The 23,139-nt window shown below is 43.3% G+C and overlaps 1 protein-coding gene across 1 annotated transcript in view; it reads right to left on the reverse strand.

Annotated features, from left to right (window-relative positions):
* Nucleotides 1-23,139, reverse strand: part of adcy2 (adenylate cyclase 2) — a 463,739-nt gene that overhangs the window by 106,072 nt on the left and 334,528 nt on the right. The window contains exons 11-12 of the mRNA XM_033048027.1: nucleotides 10,718-10,894; nucleotides 1,720-1,763 (exon numbers count right to left, since the gene is read on the reverse strand). Coding sequence (XP_032903918.1) covers nucleotides 1,720-1,763; nucleotides 10,718-10,894 — 221 coding nt within the window. The remainder of the gene's footprint in view (nucleotides 1-1,719; nucleotides 1,764-10,717; nucleotides 10,895-23,139) is intronic.

Below are 23,139 nucleotides of genomic sequence, written 5' to 3' on the forward strand. Positions count from 1 at the left end.
CTGAAGTCAGCATGGTTTTGGGAGTGGGAGATGTTGCCTGACAAATCTGCTGGAATTTTTTGAAGACAAAGGATAGTCAGTGGATATTGTTTATCTAAATTTTCAGAAAGACTTTGATAAAGTGCCACATGTGAGGCAGCTAAGGAAGATTAGAGCCCATGCTATCAAAGGGCAGATACTTGCCTGGATAGCAGGTTGGCTGGCTGGCAGAAGGCAAAGAGTGGCAATAATGGGGGATTTTTTTGATTGGCTGCCAGTGACTAGCAGAGTTACGCAGGGGTCAATGCTGGGCCCGTTACTCTTCATGTTTTATATTAATGATTTGGATGATGGGATCGAAGGCTTTGTGGCCAAGTTTGCAGATAATACAAAATAGGTGGAGGGGAATTCTGCAGAAGGCCTTGGACAGGTTGGGAGAGTGGGCAGAGAAGTGGCAGATGGAATATAATGTAGTAAAGTGTGGAGTCATGCATTTTGGTAGTGGGGATAAAGGCATATATTATTTTCTAAATGGGGAGAATATCCAGAAATCGGAGGTGCAAAGGAGCTTGGGAGTGCTGCTGCAGGATTCCCAAAAAGTTTATCTGCAAGTCGAATCGGCAAGTCGAAGGTAACCACAATGCCAGCATTTTTTTCCCCCAAGAGGGCTAGAATACAAAAACAGGGATGTAATGCCGGGACTCTATAAAGCAATGGTCAGGCTGCATTTAGAGTATTGTGAGCAATTTTGGGTAGCATATTTGAGGAAGGATGTGTTGGCTCTGGAGAAGGTCCAGGGGACGTTTACAAGAATGATCCCAGGAATGAGTGGGTTAACATATGATGAGCATTTGACGACACTGGGCCTGTACTCGCTGGAGTTTAGAAGGATGAGGGTCGGCCTCATTGAGACTTACCAAATAGTGAAAGACTTGGATAGAGTGGATGTGGAGAGGATGTTTCCATTAGTGGGAGAGTCTAGCACCAGTGTCATAGCCTCAAGGGACATTCCTTTAGGAAGGAGAAGAGGATGAATTTATTTAGTCGGATGGTGGTGAATCTGTGGAATTCTTTCCATATAAAGCTATGGAGGCCATCAATAGATATTTTTAAGGTAGACTCAGAAAGATTCTTGATTAGTATGGGTGTCAAGGGTTATGGGGAGAAGGCAGGAGAATGGGGATGAGAGGGAAAGATAGAGCAGTCATGAGGACCCGGTGGACCATGGTCTGGAAAGTGGAGCGTGCTGACGTTCGTCCCCCGAAGACCAGGGACCGGGAGGATGGAGCCGGCTGTGATGACGGACTTGACAGGAGAGGAGCGAGGCTTGTGGGAGAGGAGAGGGAACTGGGATGGAACCTACAACGCCCACAAGGTTGGCTGCACGAAGCGCCTGCGGAGAACAAAGCTGGACAGGCAAGGAGAGAATGTTGGTTGATGGTCGACAAATAAAGGCGACCACTGGAGGCCCGCAGTAGCCTGGGGCTTTCCTGAATCAGGCACAACATAGCAACTAGAGCATGGAAGACTTGAAAAATGCAGCAAAACAAGGCACCCAGATGGGCTCAGTAGATTATTTCTGTAGAATTGCTAATCGGGGATGGTATTGTGATGCACTACTGCACTGTTTGTAAGAAAATAATTTTACTGTGTGTTTGCACGTCGGAATAAAGCACCATTGAACTAAATTGAAGATAATGATTAACAAGATGTGCAGGAAATGAATTAATCAATACTAACCTTTCTGTACATCGATGGAAACGGTATTGAACCATAGGCATATCCTGCAAAAGTAGAATAACATTTGATTGCTATTTCCTGGATCAAATGGAACAAAGTTAAGAAAACACACCTCCACAGAAACTGGAGTGCATCTTTAATTGTTTGGCTAAATGGGTTCCATTATGCATTAATCCCAAATCAGTCAAGATACCAAAAATGGCAAATTTGGGAACATTTGGCTTTAAAAACTTTAGACCCAAACTATGACGTGGCCGACTAGGAAAAGGGGAGATGCAGCGAGACCTGGGTGTCATGGTACACCAGTCATTGAAAGTGGGCATGCAGGTGCAGCAGGCAGTGAAGAAAGCGAATGGTTTCATAGCAAAAGGATTTGAGTATAGGAGCAAGGAGGTTCTACTGCAGTTGTACAGGGTCTTGGTGAGACCACACCTGGAGTATTGCGTACAGTTTTGGTCTCCAAATCTGAGGAAGGACATTATTGCCATAGAGGGAGTGCAGAGAAGGTTCACCAGACTGATTCCTGGGATGTCAGGACTGTCTTATGAAGAAAGACTGGATAGACTTGGTTTATACTCTCTAGAATTTAGGAGATTGAGAGGGGATCTTATAGAAACTTACAAAATTCTTAAGGGGTTGGACAGGCTAGATGCAGGAAGATTGCTCCCGATGTTGGGGAAGTCCAGGACAAGGGGTCACAGCTTAAGGATAAGGGGGAAATCCTTTAAAACCGAGATGAGAAGAACTTTTTTCACACAGAGAGTGGTGAATCTCTGGAACTCCCTGCCACAGAGGGTAGTCGAGGCCAGTTCATTGGCTATATTTAAGAGGGAGTTAGATGTGGCCCTTGTGGCTAAGGGGATCAGAGGGTATGGAGAGAAGGCAGGTACGGGATACTGAGTTGGATGATCAGCCATGATCATATTGAATGGCGGTGCAGGCTCGAAGGGCCGAATGGCCTACTCCTGCACCTAATTTCTATGTTTCTATGACCAGTGTGATTCCTGTCAAGCAACTCCCTGCAAGACTTGCGGCTGCTGAGCCTTTTACTGCGGGGAATCATGGAAAGGTTGTCCATGTCTTAAAAAAGTCATTCCATTGTGAGCACAGTGGTCATGAAGCACCAGCAGAGATCCAACAGTCATGAAACAAACATATGGAGTTTTAATAACTTTGACAGCCAGACAATTTGTGGCCTTTCGACAATAGACAAAAGGTGCAAGAGTAGGCCATTCAGCCCTTCAAGCCAGCACTGCCATTCACTGTGATCATGGCTGATCATTCACAATCAGTACCCTGTTTCTGCCTTCTCCCCATATCCCTTGAAAGCATCCAAAGAATTGGACTCCACTGCCCTCTGAGGCAGAGAATTCCACAGATTCACAACTCTCTGGGTGAAAAGGTTTTTCCTCATCTCCATTCTAAATGGACTACCCCTTATTCTTAAACTGTAGCCCCTGGTTCTGGGCTCCTCCAACATCGGAACATGTTTCCTGCCTCTATCGTGTCCAATCCCTTAATAATCTTATATGTTTCAATAAGATTCCCACTCATTCTTCTAAATTCCAGTGTTTACAAGCCCAATCACTCCATTCTTTCAACATTTGACAGTCCTGTCATCCCGGGAATTAACATTGTGCCTTTGATGGGTGGCATTTAATTCCCATGTCCTTGCAGGCATGCAATGAGTTTTGAGCCTTTTTAATTTGGAAATAAAAATAAAATTTGTGCCCCAATTTCTATCAGTAGCTCAACATGGACATTGTGCATGTTGATGATGTTATCCTGTGTGCAAATGATGATTGATGAATGTCAGCTGCACCTGAACAAAAATTCCAGAAAGGTGTAACTTCTATCAGAAATGGATTTTATGCACAATTTGTCAATAAAAATGAATGCATTGTTTTCTCCAGTTCTTAGGTGCCATTTTATGGGGACATAATTTATACTAATGAGCATTCCTTTCTCAGTCTTGAACTGAATGCTATGATGAAATATTTATGAAGACTGCAAACTTGGTGCCTAATGTAGTTTCATTATTTTATCATGCTATTAAATAATGTTCCCAAGCACATTAATGATGAGGCTGGTGTCCTGGTGCCTGGCACGTTCATCTACTATTAACACATTAGACTTAATTCCCAGTGATGGAAGCTGCCAAAACTTCCATTCTGGAATCTACAAATGCTCTTAAATTGTACGTATGTCAGCAAATAAAACTCTAAACTTCCTATAACCTTTATTTCTTCCATCATTAGTTTGCGAAGCTATTTTTCAAACACTTTAGTTGCTGTTGTAGTTCTGACTATTTATTCAGGATTGGGCCCTGTCATAATTGTAGGACAGAGCCCACATTGAGAGACAATGACGAACAATAGCCCAATTCTACTTCTCATGCTGAGCTGGGATTCTCAGTCTGACATGGATTTCTTTATTTAGCAGCAATCATTGTCTGGAGTTAGACCTGAATTCACCATTACTTTGTTCATTCATTTCCTCATTTTCAAAGTTAGATTTTAATCACCAAATCACACCCCACATTCAATGTTGTGCATTAAGTGGTAAGAGAATTTGCTGTGAAGTTCTTCTCCAACCACCCCTGTAGCATCTTAGACAAAATCATACATTTATTTTGTGTGTGAAATTCTTGATTTCCAACTCAGATCCCATTGGTTCACAATGCTACACGAAGAGCAGCCCCCCTTCCCTCTAATAATAATAATAATAAATTTTATTTATGGGCGCCTTTCAAAAGTCTCAAGGACACCTTACAGAATTTAACAAGAGTAAAAAACATATAATCGGAGTAAAATAAATAATAAAGACATCACCAATACACAAATTAAAGACAGAATTTGATCCAAAGACAAAAAAAATCAAAAACACAATGTGAAGAGAGAGCAGCGGCAGCTAAACCGCGCCAGTGTCCACTCTCCCTTCCGACAGCCATCTTGGACACAAACTAAAATAATCACTTACACACAAAAATCATCCCCCCACAATGGTTACCACTGTGGGGGAAGGCACAATGTCCAGTCCCCATCCCCAGTTCTCCCAAAGTCAGGCCTATTGAGGCCTCCGCTATTGCCTCTACGGAGGCCCGATGTTCCTGGCCGTTCTCGCCGGGTGCTGTTGCCCCGGCGTCGGGAGAGTCCTCTCAGCGGCTGGGCCACCTGGAACGGCCGCTTCCTCACCGGAGACCACGGCTTCCGAAGCCGACAAGGCCGCGGCGGTTTGGAGCTCCCAGGCTCCCGATGTTGAAGTCGGCGCCGCCCGCTCCGCTCCGCAGACCCGCAGCCCGGAGGTGTTGAACTCGGTGGTCACAGCTCACCGGAGCTCCAGCGCGGCGACCCAGGCAAGGCATCGCCCGCTCCGCTCCGCGATAGCCCTCCAGCGCTGTGCCGCCACCGAAGCCGAGGTGCTGGGCGGTCCCCGCCAGGAAACGGCGCTCCACGCCCACTGGTAGGCCACGAGGACGAGTCGACGGGGCAGCCCGGAGAAAAAGCTGCCTCACCGACCAGGTAGGGACCTAGAAATATAATTACCCCCTTCCCCCCACATTAAAAAAGTCTATTTCTCCCACAAACAAAACACAGGACTCACTAGAACTACAAAAAAAAGTGAATTAAACGGACGGCTGCTGGTTAGCAGCCGTTCCCCAAGATGGCTCCTCCTCTATTCATCTAATTACCGGTTGTGCTTTAACCTGCCTCTCCTCTTTTCCAGCTTTCTTTCCCTCCTCCCCTCGCCCTACTACAGTCAGTCTGCAGAAGGGTCCCAGCCCAAAACATCACCTATCCATGTTCTCCAGAGATGCTGCCTGACCCGCCGTGTTACTCCAGCACTTTGTATCCTTTTTTGTAAATCAGCATCTGCAGTTCTTTATTTCCACATGAAGAGTAGTTTTCTGTTGCTCCACAGCTTTTTATAGTTTTCTGTTACCAGTTTGCTCACACTCGTTTCATCTAATATTATTTATAGTGATCCAGATGAGAGCCAGGATCATTGAAGTTTGTAATTGTGTGATTATCATGGGATACAAAATGCACATCATGGAATGGCATACAAAGTTCCCAAAATATCACATAGACTAAAAAACACCTTTAGTTTGTAAATTATTCTATTTGTTTAAATGGAGCTCTGTACTTAAAGGCAATCCAACACTTTCTAACCATCAATCTCAGAGGGCAGCTGGAGGAAATGCTAATCAATATACCTTCCTGATCAATGAGCATCTTATCTCTCCTGTACTCTCTGCTCCACCATGGCTAAACTTTGTCAGCCCTATAGATTGGAAATTGCTCCACATTGCTTCACTTCTTCACCTCCTACCTGGTTCCAGTTGTATATTGACTTAATACTCAAAGTGACCATGTGGCCTACATGAAGTAACCTGCAAACTGCAGGAAGAAATCAGTGAACTGGATAGACAGGCAGAAAAAAGTCAAATGGAATTCAATTGGAAGAAGTGCTTTCAGGCGGGGCATATAGCAAAAGGCAACACACAATCTATGGGGAGAAACTGAGAAGAAAAAAACGGTGTGCATAACCACAGATTCTTGAATTCAGTAAAGCAAGCAGATAAGATGGTTGATGGGATACTTTCCTTTGCTGGCAAGGGCATAGAATACAAGAGCAGGAAAGTCCCTATAGATATCTGAATGGATCTTTATACTCTCAATCCTATACTGTCTAAACTTTAATGGCAGAGGAGTTAGATAGCGCTCTAGGGGCTAGTGGAATCAAGGGATATGGGGAGAAGGCAGGCACGGGTTATTGATTGGGGACGATCGGCCATGATCGCAATGAATGGCGGTGCTGGCTCAAAGGGCCGAATGGCCTCCTCTTGCACCTATTTTCTAAGTTTCTATGTTTCTAGGACAATTGAAGAAATATGTCAGTAAAAGCCCATCAACATAGTTTCCTAATAGATGAGCATGTATTCTACTCTCTGCACCACCATAGCGTCATGTCTAAAAATTCCAGCCTCTAGCTCTGGAAACGCCCTTAGAACTGTATAAAACCTTATAGTCCACAACCAGAGTAGGGCATACAGTTCTGATCACTGAATTAGAGGAAAGATGTGATGGAGTTTAGAGGCTAGATGTGAAATTTGCAAGGTTATTGCCAACATTGGAGAAACTTGGTTGTGGTTAAAAATAGGCTATGGCGGATTGTTTCCTTTAAAATAGAGAGGATTTGAGGGAATATTGTTTGAGGAAATTTGAGGGGGTTTGAGGGAATTGACTTATGTATATCATACATTCAAGATTGAATGAATTGAGAAATATACTTGTCTTAACAGAGATGTTGGATTTAAGCAAAATTGCATTCGAAAGGAAAGGCACTGAAAAAAACACACTAAAAGATGAAACTATTGTTATTAATAGCACCTACATACAATAAACTGTAAAGTAATCTTTTAATCATGGATTCAGCAGCACCAATGTGGCTCAGGAGGGTTCTCTGAAGCTGAAGCGTCATTAAATACCTTCAACTACCCTTACCTTGCTCTGGATTTTTGCTTTACAGTGGTTCAGATGTGAAACAGTATTTAAAATTAGGTGGATGACAAGGCTACAGGCGACAAACTCAGAATTGTAATTAGTCTAAAATTTCTCTTTTTTAGCTGGTGCGAATAAAATTGCCCAAATATTTTCCTCCTGTGATACAATTTTTTTATGATTTTATTGGTGATGCAGCTAACAATACTGCAAAGGTTAATGAAAATAGAAAAATATGTCATGCATCACATAGGGATATAAATGCATTCAAGTATTAACACAAGAAACATTTTGCTATTTAGGGTTGGCAATTTTGGGACAGTACATAGCAAGACCCTCAGTACTTTTAATATTTGTAAGTGTTCAGTGAAAGACTAAATGTTTGCTGATCTAAACAATAATTTTAATTATTGTCTGCTGACTTGTAAATATGTTTTCATTTTATATTATTATGACAACAGCAGCTTTCACTCATAAAGATATCAATATTTTCTGGTATCAATTTTATGTAATGAAAACAATAATCTTAGGGCTACTAATGCTGTTGGAGGTTGCTTGCATTCTTCATTTCTTTAATTTTACAAAAGAAACATTTAAAATTCCCTTTGTGTGGCAGCAACCAAGTGTGTTTTAACAAACTTCTAACAATATGACACTCCTCTTTCCTTCCCTGGTTTTTCCACAATATTAAAATGTAATCAAGATTTGCTGCTACACCATTATTCCATTGCTGTCACCCGGTTTAGAAACTGGGATATTATTCCAGAATCGCCAAATCACAATTGATACAAATACATCTATTGATGCTCCTGAACACATCATCAGTGATGTAACCTGGGGTCATTGGGTGTTTCGGGTCTTTCAACATCAGACACCCTCACCCAGGCGACCCAGCCGTGGTTGATCAGACCACGACGTGTGTTCAGGTGGCATTCGCTCCTCCCCATGGACCTCCTCTCCTGATCCAGAGCCATCTCGAGGCCTTCTCCGCTGCCTCTGTGGTGTTCTTGATGGCCCTTCTCCTTGCCACTCCGTTGATGCCCAGTGCACTCAAGGCTTTGTAGAGCGATTGCCCTGCAAAACCTCTGCAGCCAACCTCGATGGACATACACCTTGCCTTCCAGCCCTGCTTACGGCAGTCTATGGCCAGCTCTTCATACTTGGTCAACTTCCTCTCGTGGGCCTCCTCCAGACGGCCCTCCTACGGCACTGTCAGTTCCAACAAGACAATGTTTTTGGTGGCCTCTGCGTCCAGGAGGATATCTGGCCTCAGAGTGGTCGTGGCAATGTGCTGTGGGAACTTCAGCTGTTTCACCAGGTCTACAGAAAGCTGCCAGTCCTGCGCAGTCGCCAGGATTCCTGACGGAATCTCAGCTTCTCAGAATTCAGCCTTCTACCATTTAATTGTGACTATTGCTATAACTGCAGCTACAAATTATAGACTGCAGTTATCATTTACTGTAAAGGAGGCATTCGCGGCACGAGAGTTCTCTGAAGCTGAAGGGCCATAAAACAGCCACATAATCTATAGTTCATTCCGTAATTTTTAAAGCACTTAAACAATGCAGATTTATCTGAGGATTCAGCAACTCTGCTGCAGAGTAAACATTAAATATTGTTGATGCTGAAGAATAAAGTAATTTTATAGTTATTTCATAGTCAGTGGCAAGCAATGGTGATTAGGTTCAAGATAGATTAGATCTGAATGAAAGCATCCTGTGCCTTATTCCAACAGTTGGAATCCTATGACACACTACTCTGTGATATTGTATATTTTTCACACAAAAATTGCCAAGAATGTCAATTTGGTGCAGTAATATTGAATTATGGATAACTTGGACCTATGTCAAAGTGAACTGGACTGAGAACACTTAGAAATATGTTATAAAAAAAAGTTGTAACTTGATTTAACTTTAATTCACCTGAGAATATTGTTGGGGCTCTGACGGAGATCTTTGCATTATTTTTGTCAATGGTTAAGGTACTGGAAGGCAGGAAGGTAGCTGATGTTGTTTTCATATTCAAGAAGGATGGTATGGATAAGATAAAAATCTATTGGTCGGTGAGTCTTATGTCAGCAATAGGGAAACTGTTGGAAAAAATTCTTCGGGATGGAATTTTGTGATCAATTGGAAACAGGGACTAATTAGGGCGAGTCTGAATGGATTTGTGTAGGGGAAATCCTGTCTCACAAATATGATTCAAGTTTTTGGAGCAGGTTACTGTGAAAATTGATGTAAGCAAGATGGTCCAGAAAGTTAGGGTGCATATGATCCAAGCTGTTTTGGCAAACTGGAAACAAAATTGGCTTGATGAAAGGGTAGTGCTGGAAGGATGGGTTTTTTTCTGACTGGAAGTCTGTGACAAATCCATATGAAGATTGTTGAAAAATATAAATGGTAGTTGCCAAAGGATAAAGATGAACAAATATCAGCAGAAAGATTGGGCGGTGTATTGGCAAAGGTTGAAGTTGTGGGTTTTGGGCATTTATGGTTGAAGGTGGCATTTGGTTTGCTTGTATTCTTAGGCAGATTTGCAACGTCATTTGGCATCTGTACGTCACACTTGGAATATTGCACACAGTTCTGGTCACCAAATTATATGGGATGTGAAAGCTGCTAGAAAGAGTGCAAAATAGATTTGGCATGATATTTTCTGGAATAGAGGGCTTTAGTTAAAAGGTGAGATTGGATTTACTGGTATTGTTCTCACGGGAGCACAGAATGCAATGGGGTGATCATTTTGAAAGTTTTTAAATTATGAGGGCATGGATAGAATAGATAATCTTTTTCCAAAGGAAAGGAGTCTAAAACTAGAGGATATAGGTGTAAGCTGAGACGGGCAACATTTAAAGAAGAGGCAATATTTTCACAAAGAATGCTGGGTATATAGAGCAAGCTAACAAAGGGGGAGGTAGGAGGCATGTACAATCACAACATTTAAAATGTGTTTGGACAGGTATAGAGATAGGAAAGGAATAGAGGTATATGGCATGAATGCAGAAAAATGGGGTTAACAAAGGTAAGTCAGCAAGGATGAGTCGGGCCGAAGGGCCTGTTTCCATGCTATGACCTCTCTGTATGTAGTTTCATGTCATTGATCACAGTGGTAGAAAATAATATTGCTGTAACATACTGCAATCTGCCCTGTCTCCACTTCCAAACACCATTTAAGTAATTGTAATAATCATCAGTGATTGCATAAATCATCTACAGGGTGTACTAAGTAATTTTATAAATCATCTACTAAGAATACCATATGTGGCCTAATAAAGTGTTAAACTTGCACCACATGCAATTTCACTCCTCTCTGCCTGCTATTTAAGAAACATTCTAACATCCTTTAAGTTCATTCCACAATGTAACAGTCCAGAGAAAGGGCAATGCAAGAATCACGTGGTACTTATGGTTTTCATGTAATTGGTGATATTGTGACTTCATACTTTATATTTTGCTTCATTTTTGCAACAAAAAAGAATTCTAGTCTATACTTACTACTGTATTGATTTTGCCGTTTTCATTTGTCATACTGTCTCGATGGTGTAAGTGCGCAAAGGGTTTGGCTGCTCCCCACGATTCCAGATATCTGGTCATTCGAACAGAAGCTCTCATCTTGGCTCCATCTGCTGTGTGCCGATGTCTAAAATGATGCTGTGGGCTTCGTCTCTCCACCTGTAAGATTTTAAATAATGAAGTTAAAGACCAGTAATTCCTAAAGGCCATATTGCACAGCATGTCCTATCTTGGATTAAAACGTATATATCAGTGGTAGAAATTTAAAGTGATCTCTTAAGATCTGACCCATATTAACAATGCATCTAAAATAAAACGATTACAATATTCACTAACATTTGCGGGTTTTGATGTATACATACACAAGGATTGTTACTGCAAATCTTTTAACTTAGTGAAGATTGGAAAGATTTACCCAATTGTGATGTTATCACGGAAATAAGAAGGCATAACCATGCAAACAAGGTAATATAATTAGAAGGTTTAATCATTATCAAATGAATGTGCTTCAGCAATTTCAGTTAATTTCGCTTCTAAACTCCTAGGTTCAACAGCTTGTACTTTCCAATTGGTTATTTCCTTTTTCTTCAGAGATGCTGCCTGACCCGCTGAGTTACTCCAGAACTTTGAGTCTATCTTTGGTTATACCCAGTACCTTTGACAAAAATGTTGCTGGTACACAAGATTAATAAGAATTCATGTCATGTTTCGGAAAACAAGATAGTGACATTTAATTTTTTAAAGATGCCAGAATGCTGTAACAGCATGTACCATCATAAAATGTACTAGCTATACCTGATTAAGGACCACGAGTGGATACAATTTCTTAGCCTCACTGAAATGGTCATCATGGTTTCATGTTGCACCAATGGCTTCCTCCTGTTTAAAGTAGACCACACTTTGGTATGTCCACATTTGGTCTGCCCAACCAGAGGAAACAATATTCTGGACTTAGTTTACACTAATATTACTGAAGCCTACAAAGCCCTCCCCCTCCCCCACCTTGGTCAGTCTGACCACCTCTCTCTGTTCCTGCTCCCCAAATACACACCTCTGATCAGACGTGTGAAACCTACCACAAGGACAGTGAAGGTTTGGCCTGAGGGGGCTGTCTCTGTTTTACAGCAGCAGTTTCAGCAGACAGACTGGAGTCTGTTTGCTACCCAGTCCACCTTCAATTCACAAGTGGACATCAACTCATACACCTCAACAGTTATGGACTATATAAAATTCTGCACCGATAATGTCACTACACACAAAGAAATAAAGACCTTCCCTAACCAGAAGCCGTGGATGAGCAGGGAGGTCAGACTCCTACTGAAGGCTCGCGATGCCGCTTTCAGATCTGGCGACGCTGAGGGATACAGCTCATCCAGGGCCAATCTGAAAATGGGAATTAGGAATGCCAAACTCAATCACAAACGGCGGATTGAGGAGCACTTCCATAACAACTCTGACCCCAGGCGCATGTGGCAAGGAATCAAATCCCTTGCCGATTACCAGAAAGTTAACACCCCTCCCCCAGACAACGCCACCCTTCCTGACGAGCTAAACCATTTCTATGCTCGCTTTGACCGAGATAACAAAACCCCAGCCATCAAAGTTGCTCCACCCCCAAATGAACAACCCCTCAGTCTCTCCACCTCTGCTGTACAAGATGCACTGAGCAAGGTGAATGAGCACAAAGCTGCCGGCCCCGATGGCATCTCTGGCCGGGTTCTTAGGGCATGTGCTGGACAACTATCCCAAGTCTTTACCGACATTTTCAATCACTCACTGGCCCAGGGTGTTGTCCCCACTTGCCTCAAGACATCAACCATCGTGCCAGTGCCCAAACAGTCAGCCACAGGGAGCCTCAACGATTTCCGCCCAGTGGCACTCACCCCTGTCATTGCTAAGTGCTTTGAGCGGCTGATCTTGGCTCACCTCAAAGCCAGCCTCCCCCCCACACTGGACCCCCATCAGTTTGCCTACCGGGCCAACAGGTCTACAGAGGACGCCATATCGGCGGCCCTACACTCTGCCCTGACCCACATGGACAACAACAACTCCTACATCAGGTTGCTGTTCATTGATTTCAGCTCCGCTTTCAACACTGTCATCCCCGCCAGCTTGATCACCAAACTCAGCGGGCTTGGCATCTCCACCTCCCTCTGCAACTGGACACCGGATTTCCTCACCAACAGACCACAGTCTGTTAGGGTCAACAACCTCAACTCCACCACTATAACACTGAACACCGGCGTGCCACAGGGCTGTGTGCTCAGCCCTCTCCTCTACTCCCTCTTCACCCACGACTGCATCCCTAAGTACGGATCCAACGCCATCATTAAGTTTGCTGATGACACCACGGTGGTAGGACTGATCAGTGACAACGATGAGTCAGCCTACCGAGAGGAGGTCCAGCACCTGACAACCTGGTGTGCCAATAATAACCTCGTCCTCAACTCCAAGAAGACGAAGGAACTTATTGTCGACTTCAGGAAGGTCAGAGGGGGAAGACATACCCCCATCCACATAAACGGGACTGAGGTGGAGCGCGTCTCCAGCTACAAATTCCTCAGGGTACACATCTCGGAGGATTTGTCCTGGTCCCTCAACACCTCCAAGCTGATCAAAAAGGCACAGCAGCGCCTTTACTTCCTGAGGAGGCTCAAGAAAGCCCACCTGTCCCCCCAGATCCTGACCAACTTCTACAGGTGTACCATCGAGAGCATCCTGACCGCCTGCTTCACGGTATGGTACAGCAGCTGCACTGTTGCGGACAGGAAGGCACTACAACGGGTGGTGAAAACCGCGCAGCACATCATCGGCGCCCCGCTCCCTGCCATGGATGCCCTCCACCGAAAACGGTGTCTGAAACGAGCTGGGAAGATCATTAAAGACCCCTCCCACCCCAATCATGGACTGTTTGCCCTCCTCCCATCAGGGAGGCGGTACAGGAGCCTCAGGTCTCGTACCAGTAGGATGAGGAACAGCTTCTACAATCATACCATCGCATTGCTGAACTCGGAGTCCCGCCGATAGATTCCTCCGGTCCCTCCGTCCCCATTGTTTAATTATTCTGCATTTTTTATTGTTCTGTATCCTCTTTTTTTTAAATTTCTATATTGCACTACTACGGACTGACGCAAAACTGCATTTTGTTGTACCGATACTCAGTATTTGTGCAATGACATTAAAGTTGAATTGAATTGAATCACAAGGTCACCAGGCTCCACTCCAGCCAACAAGATGAAGCGCGAACATTGACCCACAGCATCATTTTGCTGCAGAAATGCCAAATATTCATGTTTTTGTTGATAAATTATCAAATTTCAATGAAAAATGAAATGTAGTTGAAAATTGGGGGTTATTTGGGAGTTGTATCCAATCCTATGATATTTATTCTGAGTTGTGATTTTGGTGGCTTAATCCAGAAAGGAGGGTCCTTAGCATGCACAATAACATCCAATGACACAAGGCCTCCTCCGGGTAAATTTCAGTCTTGGTGCACAGTTGCAGAAGCAATGTCTCATCAATACCTATGAGTCTCGAATTACAAAGAGGGCCAGACTGAGCAGGTTTCAGGTTGGCATTATGAAGCAGGCTTGGATTGGTTTGCTTTAAGAGTAGTGCTTACCTGGTTCTCCTTTGGCTGTTCGCACAGCAACAGGCCCCAGCAGAACAAGCATCCCATTCACCCCCGATCGATGTATTGACCTAACCTGACCATCAACTACCTCTCATCATGTGATCATTGATCACCTGCCCCAGTCTACGAGCCCCATGTTGCTACCACTGAGCACCTCAGTCCCTTTGGGATGCCAACAATATTGGATCAAAAAAGCTCCTCCAGAACAAACAAAAGGAGCTACTGAACCAAGAATTGTGTTTTCCTAGTCTGGTCACATCCACCAAGCTCTTTACAATTAATTACAATGCAGTTAGAGTTGTTCAGGACAAGGTTCTGATCCACATCATATCACAGATATAAATAAAAAGAAGCACGAATTACTGCAGACAGATTTCAGGGAGCTGAAAAGAAGATTAACAAGAACAATATTTCAGAAGTAATAATCTTTGGGTTACTCCTGGTAGCAAGTACAGAAATTTAAGGATAGCGTTCATGAATTGGTTCTGGAGGAGATAGTGAAGAGAGATGTTGCACATTGTTGGAGTATTTGGACTGGATCTGGCGAAGGTTGGATATTTCCAAGTCATCAACAAGGCAGGGACCTACTTTATCTCTGATTAGTTGAGTCTTTGTGCCTGTGATGCTGCTGTAAGCAAGATTTTCATTGTGCAGTACCTAACCGTACCTGTGCATACGACAATACATTTGGCTTGACTTGAATTGGCTTGACTATTGGGGAGTGTTTAAATTAGTTTGGAGGGATCCATAAATGAAAAGGGAAAGGTTGGAAATGAAAGACTGGGAAGTTGTTACTGAGGTGAAAAGTAAAGATGACTAAATCTAGAAAAAGGAATGCAAAGGACTTTTGCAGCGTTCAATGATACACATATCAATGCACAAACTCTCGAATGGCAGAGCAATGGATTTATATGTCCATGATATATAGCATGAAGGGGAGTTCAGTATTTCTGGTGAGAGAGTTTTCAGATAGAAATGGATGAAAAAGAAAGGGATCTTAGTTTTGTTTATTTTAAAAAATTCAGCTGTATGATGGGGTGATATGGGAAGGATGAACAAACATGGCCACAGAATTTGAAATAAAGAATCAAAAAGTACAAGCAAATATGTAGGCAAATTTCACGGATACGCAAAAAGAAAACTGACGAGTCGGAGAAAAGGGAAACATTCATGGAGGAGATGCCATGTACACACAGAAAATATGTTCCCACAAGGAAAGAAAGTTTAAGGGTTTTAAACTTGGAGATCCCTGAGATGTTTATAACGAACAGGATGGGAATGGATGTAATGAGAACTCAGATACCACTGCAGAAAGGTTAGAAGAGTATTGAAAGTGCAGGAGTGAAATTGCCAGGGGAATTGAGTGAGTAAAAAGATAGCATCAAATTGTACAAAAGCAACATGCAGTAATTGTTGATAATCAGAAATAGAAATTATATGCTAGAAATATTCATTCAAGAAGCACTGACCAAGAGCAGAAAATCTCTGAAATAAATGTTTGCGTGAGAGGCATTTAATAACTACTAGACTAAGTGGGACCGGTTGGGTCCCAGCATCACACGGTAGGGCTGGTCCCCCAACGCAATATTCCACCTCTCCACCAATTCCAATATTGGTAGCCAGTGGGGGTGGGGGGGGGGGGGGGGGGGGGGGGGGGGGGGGGGGGAAGGTGCTTTCAGGAGTGCTAATATGGGTGTTGTGGGCTGAAGGGACTGGTTTCCAGAGGGCTAGTATGGACATTGTGGGCCAAATGGATTCTTGGGCTGGCGGCTCAGTCACTCAAGCCTGTTGTGCTGGCAGCTCACTCACTCACGGCTGGTGGGCTGGCAGTTAACTCAAGGCTATTACTTGAAATTCCATTGCAAGCAGGGTGCAAGGCCACCAAATTCAAGTGCAGTTTCTTACCACTTCAAGCAGGGTGCAAGGCCACCAAAGACAGTGAGTCGTGACCTCTCCCTCCTCCATCTTACAGAGACTGAGCCACGCCCACACTTCTGGGTTTTATAGTCCCTCCCCCTCCCACCGGAAGGGGCGTGGCCTTCATGGCGTGATTGACAGGAGAGAGAATCTCAACATTTTTTAAACACTAATAACTCTTTTAATTTTAATCGATGGGAAAAATCCTTGGCACCTAATGAGCGGAGGGGGATTCTGAGTAAGATGGCCAAAAATCGTGGTAGCGTTTTTTCTAAAATCAATATAAAGCGCAAACAGGAAGTGGTCAAGATTAGACTTTTATTTATATAGAAGGCAAAGCAACTTTAATTAGGCAAGGCAACTTTAATCAGGCAAGGCAACTTTAATCAGGCAACACAGCTTTAGCATTTCCAAACCAAAGGCAACAAAGCTTTAGCATTTCCAAACCAAAGGCACACAGCTTTAGCATTTCCAAACCAAAGGCACACAGCTTTAGCATTTCCAAACCAGAGGCAACACAGCTTTAGCATTTCCAAACCAGAGGCAACAGCTTTAGCATTTCCAAACCAGAGGCAACACAGTTTTAGCATTTCCAAACCAGAGGCAACACTGCTTTAGCATTTCCAAACCAAAGGCAACACAGCTTTAGCATTTCCAAACCAAAGGCAACACAGCTTTAGCATTTCCAAACTATATTTTCAAACCACATTAAGGGCACTGACAGGTTAGTAAAACCATTCACAGTTTAGTAGACATGTGTTCAGTGTTATTCACAGCTCAGACTGAGAGACGTGACCCTCTCGCTCCCCCATCTTGCAGACTGACTGAGGAACTCAACACTTCCGGGTTTTAAAGTCTCTCCGGAAGGGGCGTGGCCTTCAGGAGAGAGAATCTCAACATTTTTAAAACACGAATGACTCTTTTATTTTTCATCGATGGGAAAAATCCTCTTGTCCTGCGCAGCGGAGGGGGACTGTGAGTAAGATGGCCAAAACTCACAGCCATAAGTGGCAGCGTTTTTTCTAAAATCACTATACAGAACAAAAGGAAGTGGTCAAGATCAGACTTTTAGTAATATAGATGTCAATAGCAAAAAAATGTCATGAACAAAAGTAATAGTCAGTGTTTTAGAGACTAAATAGATAGCATCCATGTGGAGGCAGCTGACACAGGCGAGATTGTTAATAAAAACTTGAATTTGAATTGATTTTATTAGGGACAGTGCATATTAATAAACATTTGCATGTAATATGCAAGATTGTAGCCAGTAGCTAATTTCCATCTTTAGTCCCACACAAGGTAAACACATCCCAAACAAGGTAAAAACAAAAGACAAAAACAAAAACAAAACAAACAATATGGTTTAGCCTGCAGTCATAACATAGAATAAATAACAAACACTCAACACAGTTTAAAGTCCCAAAGTCATTGTCTCTTCCCTCCTTGCTCTCCCTCTGCGCTGAGGCAATCCAAGCCTCCGATGTTATGACCCCGCCGGGTGATGGTAGGTAAGTCCCGCAGGCTGAATCCGAGCTCCGCAAATGGGCCGGTTCAAACTCCACGGCCCGGGCGGTCGAAGCTGCCGAAGCTGCCGTCCTCCAGTCCAGCGGACGCAGCTGTAGTTGCGGGAGCTCCGGAAAACAGAACTCGAGCTCCCAATTATGTCATCCACTGGCCAACTGGCCCGCGGCCGAGCCTCCGAGGCTCCAAAGTCGGGTCGGAAGTTGTGCCGCACCGCAACCACAGCCCCGAAGTCGGCCAGGCTCGCGTTGGTAAGTCCTGGCTCTGCTCCACAGCCTCCACAGCCTCGAGGTCGGTTGCAGTTGGAGGCCGCCAGCTCCGCGATAGGCCTCAGCGCAGACGGACACGGAGACGGGGATACGGCAGGAAAAGTCGCATCCCCCCGAAGGAAGAGGCAAAAAACACACCACACCCACCCCCCCACACACACACAGCCAAACAAACCGAAACAAACCGCAAAAACAGGACAAAAGAAAACAAAACACAGAAAAGACAAACGGACTGCAGGCGAGCCGCAGCTGCAAGGCAGCGCAGCCACTCCCATTAGTGCCTTCTTAGGCAACGATGGCTATGATGCGGACTTCAGAGAACGATGGCTCCATGAATAAAAGTGATTAAGCACTGTGGGAGAAAATATTAAATTAATTAACGTATTTGAAAGTAGATGAATTGCAAGCCCTGAATGATCTGTATCCCATCAACATGCAGCAATTAATAAAAATGACTACTATGGCTTCAGAAGATGTGCCAAAAGAATGGAACAATCATGATTAGATTAGATTAGATTCCTTTATTGTCATTCAGACCTTTCGGTCTGAATGAAATTATGTTGCCTGCAGTCATGGATGGTGGATGGATTATGATGGATCCAATCAATGATGGATTAATGTTGTTTAGAAAGGAAAAAAAGGATGTACCAAGTATTTAAAGTGCATTGAATTCAGTGTTAATGGCAGGCAAATTATTGAAATAAATTCTGAAAGATGGCATTAATTTTATTGATAACAGCTCAGATTAATCAGAGGCAGTTTGCCTATATTAATGCTCATTACGCTTGATTAATGATTACAATTTTAAATGATGTAACAGGGAGGGTGATGAAGCTTTGGTATAGTTGAAATGAATTTTATGGATTTTAACAAGGCAAATATGATAGATTGGCCTGCAAAGATTAACCCGTAGGATTCAAGGGTCTGGCAACTTCCATCCAAAACTGGCTCAGTCACAGGCACCAATAAGATAATGGTCGAGAGGGGGGTTCAATAATTGGAAGGCTGTTTATAATGAAGCGCTACAGAACTCAGTACCATGCCATTTGCTTTTCACGTTATGTATCAATGACGTTGAATTAAATATCGGAGCAATAAATGACATATTTGCAACCAATTATCAACCCAACTGGTTGTGTGGTTGATAATTAGGAAGAAAACTGTAGGCTTGAAAGATATTGATGGACTGGTCAGACAGGCAGATAAGTAGAAAGTTGAATTAAATGCAGAGAAACCCCAAATAATTTATGCAGGGCAAATAAGACAGGAAATAAATAATAAATAGTGAGATACCAGGCACAGAGTATAGAGGCATAGAGGGATATTTGCAGGAATATGTCCAACCACCCACACCCCTCACATCCCCAATCATTGAAGGTAGCAGGGGAGGCAGATAAGGTGGAAGGTTGGCACACATTACATTTTCTTTATTGTGTGAGACATAGATTACAAGATCAGGAAAGTTATTTAATAACAGTTAGGTCACTATGCACATTTCTGGACATTGCACTACAAGGAGGATGCAATAGTAATGGAGAGGGCACAGCCAAGATTTCTAAGGGATAGAAAGTTTAGTTATGAGAAGATGCTGTCAAGACCAGTATTGTTTTCTTTAGGATGAAGTAGACCTGAGTGGAAATTCAATAGAGGTGCATAAAAATTGTGCTGCCCAGAGAGAGTAAACATTTAAGACTTATTCTCCTCGAAGGAGGCATAAATTTAACAGGAAAATAATGCAGGAAGAGGTTGGTCCTCCACTCACACCCGCTCTATAATTGAATACATTCTTGGCAGGTTATTTGTTTTAATGTTAGCATCGTTTTACTATACTAATTTGATGTTTCTCTATTTCCTTAATATAACCATATAACCATATAACAATTACAGCACGGAAACAGGCCATCTCGGCCCTACAAGTCCGTGCCGAACAACTTTTTTCCCTTAGTCCCACCTGCCTGCACTCATACCATAACCCTCCATTCCCTTCTCATCCATATGCCTATCCAATTTATTTTTAAATGATACCAACGAACCTGCCACCACCACTTCCACTGGAAGCTCATTCCACACCGCTACCACTCTCTGAGTAAAGAAGTTCCCCCTCATGTTACCCCTAAACTTCTGTCCCTTAATTCTGAAGTCATGTCCTCTTGTTTGAATCTTCCCTATTCTCAAAGGGAAAAGCTTGATCACGTCAACTCTGTCTATCCCTCTCATCATTTTAAAGACCTCTATCAAGTCCCCCCTTAACCTTCTGCGCTCCAGAGAATAAAGACCTAACTTATTCAACCTATCTCTGTAACTTAGTTGTTGAAACCCAGGCAACATTCTAGTAAATCTCCTCTGTACTCTCTCTATTTTGTTGACATCCTTCCTATAATTGGGCGACCAAAATTGTACACCATACTCCAGATTTTGTCTCACCAATGCCTTGTACAATTTTAACATTACATCCCAGCTTCTATACTCAATGCTCTGATTTATAAAGGCTAGCATACCAAAAGCTTTCTTTACCACCCTATCTATATGAGATTCCACCTTCAAGGAACTATGCACGGTTATTCCCAGATCCCTCTGTTCAACTGTATTCTTCAATTCCCTACCATTTATCATGTACGTCCTATTTTGATTTGTCCTGCCAAGGTGTAACACCTCACATTTATCAGCATTAAACTCCATCTGCCATCTTTCAGCCCATTTTTCCAAATGGCCTAAATCACTCTGTAGACTTTGGAAATCCTCTTCATTATCCACAACACCCCCTATCTTGGTATCATCTGCATACTTACTAATCCAATTTACCACCCCTTCATCCAGATCATTGATGTACATGACAAACAACAAAGGACCCAACACAGATCCCTGAGGCACCCCACTAGTCACCTGCCTCCAACCCGACAAACAGCCATCCACCATTACCCTCTGGCTTCTCCCATTCAGCCACTGCTGAATCCATCTTGCTATTCCTGCATTTATACCCAACAGTTTAACCTTCTTAACCAACCTTCCATGAGGAACCTTGTCAAAGGCCTTACTAAAGTCCATATAGACAACATCCACTGCTTTACCCTCGTCAATTTCCCTAGTAACCTCTTCAAAAAATTCAAGAAGATATCTCTCTTGTGATTACATAGTGAATGAAGCTCCAAAACCATTTGGGTTGAAATTTCATAGATGATAGCCATTCTGTCATGGATGACTGAATTCTTATTTTGACAATGTGACAGCTGATTGCAGACTACCCAGTCAGGAAAAACATTAGGGTGAATCAATCCTTCCCATTGTGATGACATATTTTTCAAGGTTTTCCTTTCATTAATTCAGATTTGCTCTGCCTTCTTCCATTGTTAGTTTCAAAGTATCCTATTACTGCTACAGCACAACTATTTTCTTATAGATTCCAGCATTTACCCTCTTACTGATTTCAGGCCAACTGGTCAATTATTGTCCATTTTCTCCCTCATTCCTTTCTTAAAGACTGATGTCACATTTTCTTAATCTGTTACAGGGAGAATGTGCAACCTCCACACAAACACAGCACCTCAGGTCAAGATCGAACCCAGGTCTCTGGCGCTGTGAGGCAGCAGCTTTACCAGCTGCACCACTGTGTCCCTTGTTTTGGCCATAGTTGCATTTACCTGCCAGCAACTGAATGTCAAGCAAATGATATTTTGAGGAATATCAGCAAAGGAACCCTTGACTTCTCTAACTAACAGGGAGTGCAAGTTGTTGATTACAAAGATCCAAGGAACTGGAGATGCTGGTTTATAAAAAAAGACACAGTCATAGATGAGACTGAGGAAGGGTCCCAACCCGAACGTCCCCAGAGACGTCACCCAACCCGCTGATCCATCCAAGCTCTTTGTGTCTTTTTTTTAACACAACAATAGACAACAGACAATAGGTGCAGGAGTAGGCCATTCGGCCCTTCGAGGCAGCACCGCCATTCAATGTGATCATGGCTGATCATCCCCCATCAGTACCCCGTTCCTGCCTTCTCCTCATATCCCCTGATTCCACTATCTTTAAGAGCCCTATCTAGCTCTCTCTTGAAAGTATCCGGAGAACCGGCCTCCACCGCCCTCTGAGGCAGAGAATTCCACAGACTCACAACTCTCTGTGAGAAAAAGTGTTTCCTCGTCTCCGTTCTAAATGGCTTACCTCTTATTCTTAAACTGTGGCCCCTGGTTCTGGACACCCCCAACATCGGGAACATGTTTCTTGCCTCTAGCGTGTCCAAACCCTTATCAATCTTATATGTTTCAATAAGATATCCTCTCATCCTTCTAAACTCCAGAGTGTACAAGCCCAGCCGCTCCATTCTCTCAGCATATGACAGTCCCGCCATCCCGGGAATTAACCTTGTAAACCTATGCTGCACTCCCTCAATAGCAAGAATGTCCTTGCTCAAATTAGGGGACCAAAACTGCACACAAGACCAGGTGTGGTCTCACAAGGACCCTGTACAACTGCAGAAGGACCTGTTTGTTCCTATACTCGACTCCTCTTGTTATAAAGGCCATTCGCTTTCTTCACTGCCTGCTGTACCTACATGATTACTTTCATAGACTGATGAATAAGGACCCCCCAGATCCCGTTGTACTTCCCCTTTTCCCAACGATGCCATTTAGATAGTAATCTGTCTTCCTGTTTTTGATACCAAAATGGATAACCTCACGTTTATCCACATTAAACTTCATCTGCCATGCATCTGCCCACTCCCCCTACCTGTCCAAGTCACCCTGATTCTCACAGCATCCTCCTCACAGTTCACACTGCCACCCAGCTTTCTGTCATCTACAAATTTGCTAACGTTACTTTGAATCCCTTCATCCAAATCATTGATGTTTATTGTAAATAGCTGCGGTCCCAGCACCGAGCCTTGCGGTACCCCACTAGTCACTGCCTGCCATTCTGAAAGGGACCCGTTAATCCCTATTCTCTGTTTCATGTCTGCCAACCAATTTTCTATCCATTTCAACACTCTACCCCCAATACCATGTGCCCTAATGTTGCCCACTAATCTCCTATGTGGGACCTTATCGAATGCTTTCTGAAAGACC

The sequence above is a fragment of the Amblyraja radiata genome, chromosome 2 (assembly GCF_010909765.2).
Source record: "Amblyraja radiata isolate CabotCenter1 chromosome 2, sAmbRad1.1.pri, whole genome shotgun sequence".
NCBI classification, from domain to species: Eukaryota; Metazoa; Chordata; class Chondrichthyes; order Rajiformes; family Rajidae; genus Amblyraja; species Amblyraja radiata.